The sequence below is a fragment of the Sapajus apella genome, unplaced genomic scaffold (genome assembly GCF_009761245.1).
Source record: "Sapajus apella isolate SASKATOON/1434 unplaced genomic scaffold, GSC_monkey_1.0 scaffold96, whole genome shotgun sequence".
NCBI classification, from domain to species: Eukaryota; Metazoa; Chordata; class Mammalia; order Primates; family Cebidae; genus Sapajus; species Sapajus apella.
Window position 1 is genome coordinate 1,734,425 of NW_022437036.1, and position 3,869 is coordinate 1,738,293.

The following is a 3,869-nucleotide window of genomic DNA, read 5'->3' on the forward strand; positions in this document are numbered from 1 at the left end:
CGCGGGGAAGGAGGGGCGGGCGCGGGAAGGGAAGGGGCGGCGCGGCGGGGCGGGCAGGGGCGGCGCGGTGGGGGCTGCGGACCCTCCCAGGCCCTGGCTCCCAGTCTTCCGCCCGCCGTTCGCAGACCCACCGCCACTGCCACTGTCGCGCCCTCCTGCCCTCGCTGCCCGCTGGTGAGTGCTCCAGCCCGGGCTGCAGCCGCGCGCCCTCGCCACCGGGCCCCTCCTGGCGCGGCGGAGCCCTGCTACCGAGGCCCTGCGTCCCGCCGCGGCGCCCTGCCCCGTCCTTCCCGCCCCTCACCGAGCCCACCCCGGAGACCCCCGAAACCCCGGCAGGGAGGAGGTGGGCCCGGCTTCGTGGCTGCCCCGGATGACGCGCGGGCCGCTCCCATCCCCGCCGCTCCTCTCCCTCCGGTTCGGGGACCTGCCCGGGGAACGGCCCGGGCTGGGGAGTGGGAAGCGCCGCCCGCGCGGCGGCACCTGCCCGGCACCAGCGCGGCGGAGGGCGCACGGTTTGGGGACCTCCACACCTCTCCTCTGCCCCGCAGGTCAGGACCGCGCCCGAGAGGATGTACCGGAGCCTGGCGCTGGCCGCGAGCCCCAGCCAGGCCGCCTACGCCGACTCGGGCTCCTTCCTGCACGCTCCGGGCACCGGCTCCTCGATGTTCGTGCCACCGGCGCGCGTCCCCTCCACGCTGTCCTACCTGCCCCGGTGCGAGCCGGGCCCACAGCCCCCCGAGCTCGCCGCGCGCCCCTGTTGGTCGCAGCCCGCCCCAGCGGATTCGTCGGCCTTCGGTCCCGGCAGCCCGCACCCGCCGGCCGCGCACCCGCCCGGGGCCACCGCCTTCTCGTTCACGCACAGCCCCCAGGGACCGGGCAGCGGCAGCAGCGCGCGAGGCCAGAACCGCGGCGCCTACCAGGGCGCGCTGCTGCCTGGGGAACAGTTCGCGGCTCCGCTTGGGCGGCCCTTGGGCACCTCGTATCCCACCACCTACCCGGCCTACGTGAGCCCCGACGTGGCCCCGACCTGGACCGCCGGGCCCTTCGATGGCAGCGTCCTGCACGGCCTCCCCGTCCGCAGGCCCGCCTTGGGTGAGTACGGGGCTCCACAGACTCGGGGCCGGGGCTGGCCGAATCCGGGTGCAAACCCGCACCCTGCGAAACGCTCCCTCCTCCCCCCTCCCCACAGCCCGAGCCTCCCCGCCAGGTGCCACCGCAGCACCCTAGGTACACACCCCGCACGAGAAACTCCGTCCGGGATTCCGTGTGTTCACCTGTTCATGGGAAGGAACATGCATTTCCACACGGCATTCCAGACTGCTGGTGTGGAGCCCCAAGTCTTCATCGTCGCTTTTTTTGTTTTGTTTGTTTTTTAAAAGTTTTGGAAACTATTTTTATAAAGTCCAAAATGCCAGCTTATTGAAGTGGCCACATTCGCCTCTGTTCTAGGAGGTTTACCTATTTTAATTGGAGACCTGGTTTCAGTCGCTCCCTGAGTATCAGTTTGGAGAATCGGATTCTAGGCCTGCGAAGGCCGTGGCTCTTCCCGGGTGCAGCGCAGGCACTTTCCCGCGGAGGCGGCGCCTCTGAGCTCCCCAGGGTCCATCCCGCCCCTCCGGGACCGTGGAGGCCTGGATACGCAGCAGCTCCGGAGCCGCCTTTTGGACCCTGCCGGCCCCTTGGCGCAGGAAACGGGCGCAGCGCAGCCGCCGAACCCCTGGCACCCCGCCTCCCCGGGCAGCCCCTTGGCGGGCGCCCACCCCCAGCGGGGAGATGATGGATCCTTGCCCCACCCCCACTGGGCGCCCGGGCCTCCCTCGCACTGGCGCCGGGCTGGGCCTGGAGGGGACCAGGAAGACCTCCACCCCCGCCACAGTGTGTTAAACCGGTCCCAGGGGGCTGCGAGGCTGTCCCTCTAAAGGACACTGGTCGCCACCACAGCAAGGCTGACAGAGAGCGGTCTCCACCTCCCAACCCACCTCCTCCACCATCGCAGCCCCCACCCCTGCCATGGACCCGCTTTGCAGAAAAGGAGGCCAGCAGGGTTAGCGGTCCCAGCAGAGCCAAGAGCGGCTGCCAGATAAAACCCCTTCATCGGCCGGGCGCGGTGGCTCACGCCTGTAATCCCAGCACTTTGGGAGGCCGAGGGGGGCGAATCACGAGGTCAAGAGATCGAGACCATCCTGGTCAACATGGTGAAACCCCGTCTCTACTAAAAATACCAAAAAAAAAGAAACTTAAGCCGGGCCTGGTGGCGCGCTCCTGTGGTCCCAGCTACTGGAGAGGCTGAGGTGGAAGAATCGCTTAAACCCAGGAGGTGGAGGTTTCAGTGAGCCAAGATGGCGCCACTGCACTCCAGCCTGGGCAAAAGAGCAAGACTCTGTCTCAAACAAAACAAAACAAAACAGCCTTCATCACCTCCCCCGCCAGTGTAGACACCCCTTAATCCGCCTCCCCCGCCAGTGTAGACACCCTGCTTTCCCCGCAGGTCAAACAAGCAGAGGCCAGTGCTGGATCCTGGTCTGGGAGGGCCCCAGGTGTCTGTCTTTAGGCTGTGTTTATTCACATCGTTTTTGTAAAAGCAATTCTAACAAATGTTATCATATGTAAATTAAAAATTTAAAAATAAGATTAAGTAAATAAGCAAATTAATTTTAAAATAAATTTAAAGCACAAAATACGTGCTTTAAATTTATTCGTCTGACAAAAGCTGCCAGGCTTGGGGGGGGGGCGCCGGCCTGATGGGGAGCTGGGAGGCTCCTGGTGAGGGGGAGGGGAGCGCCCACCAGCTGCCTGTCCCCTCAGTGTCTGACTTCTTGGAAGAGTTCCCGGGTGAGGGTCGTGAGTGTGTCAACTGCGGGGCCCTGTCCACACCCCTGTGGCGCCGGGACGGCACCGGCCACTACCTGTGCAACGCCTGTGGCCTCTACCACAAAATGAACGGCGTCAACCGGCCGCTCGTCCGCCCCCAGAAGCGCCTGGTGAGTTCGGGCTGGGGGGTGCTGGGCAAAGTGCTCACTCCAGGGGACCTCTTCAATTTACCTAGGCCACGCCAGATCCTCTGGGGTGGGGGCAGGGGGTGTGCCAAAAACAGCCTGGATGCCCACCCCGCTGGGTCTCGGGTCTTCTCTGAGTTCTTGGGGCAGGGCAGGGATCCCAGTGGGGATGCCAGGGCTGCTAGCTCATAGCACCCAGCCCTGGGAGAGCTCAGGGGCCGCTCGGGAGCAGTGGTGCCAGCCGGGCTCTGCTCAGGGCTGGGTCCGGGAAGGGCTGCTGCAGGGATCCAGGAGCTCAGCCTCACGAGTCAGTGGTGGCTGACTGTGGCCTGGCCAGGTCTCCAAGGCCTCAAGGTGACCCTACCTGGGACGAGGCTCAAGGGAAGGTGGCTGCTGGATACTTTATTGAAGGACGTTAAAGTCTTCAGTTGGAGAGTCTTTGGGTCCGCAGCCCTCGGGGAGCATTTTCAACCCATACTGAGGGACTGAAGGGACACCATGTTCATGCCTGTCCCCTGCCTCACGGGCAAAACTTGTTTTCACTTTTGGTTCTTCCTGGTTTGTGGCTGAGCAGGGAGTGGGGGACTCGGGAGCCGGACTTTTGCCCCAGGCAGGGCACAGTCCCCAGAGGCTGGGAAAGGCTGAAAGTTACTTTGTTTCCCAGGCAAACCCTTACTTTCAAGTAATTTTACAAATAAGGATTCGGGGTATTGACGTTTTTGCAAGTTATTGAAAGTTGAGGGGCCACCATAGCCCCTGGGCTGGAAGGCTGGGCAAGGGTATGTTCCTAAGCACCAAGCCTTCCTCCGCTGGTCGTCTGGGCTCCGTGTGGGGTGAAGCCCTCCTCTGCGGGTGGTGTGGACCCTGTGTGGG

At 64.4% G+C, this 3,869-nt stretch overlaps 1 protein-coding gene across 2 annotated transcripts in view; it reads left to right on the plus strand.

Annotated features, from left to right (window-relative positions):
* The first annotated feature begins 388 nt into the window (after nucleotides 1-388).
* Nucleotides 389-3,869, plus strand: part of GATA5 (GATA binding protein 5) — an 11,360-nt gene continuing 7,879 nt past the window's right edge. For both annotated transcript variants that reach the window (XM_032257097.1, XM_032257096.1), the window contains exons 1-2: nucleotides 389-1,092; nucleotides 2,806-2,981. In XM_032257097.1, the coding sequence (XP_032112988.1) occupies nucleotides 570-1,092; nucleotides 2,806-2,981 (699 nt within the window). In that variant the 5' untranslated portion in view covers nucleotides 389-569. The remainder of the gene's footprint in view (nucleotides 1,093-2,805; nucleotides 2,982-3,869) is intronic.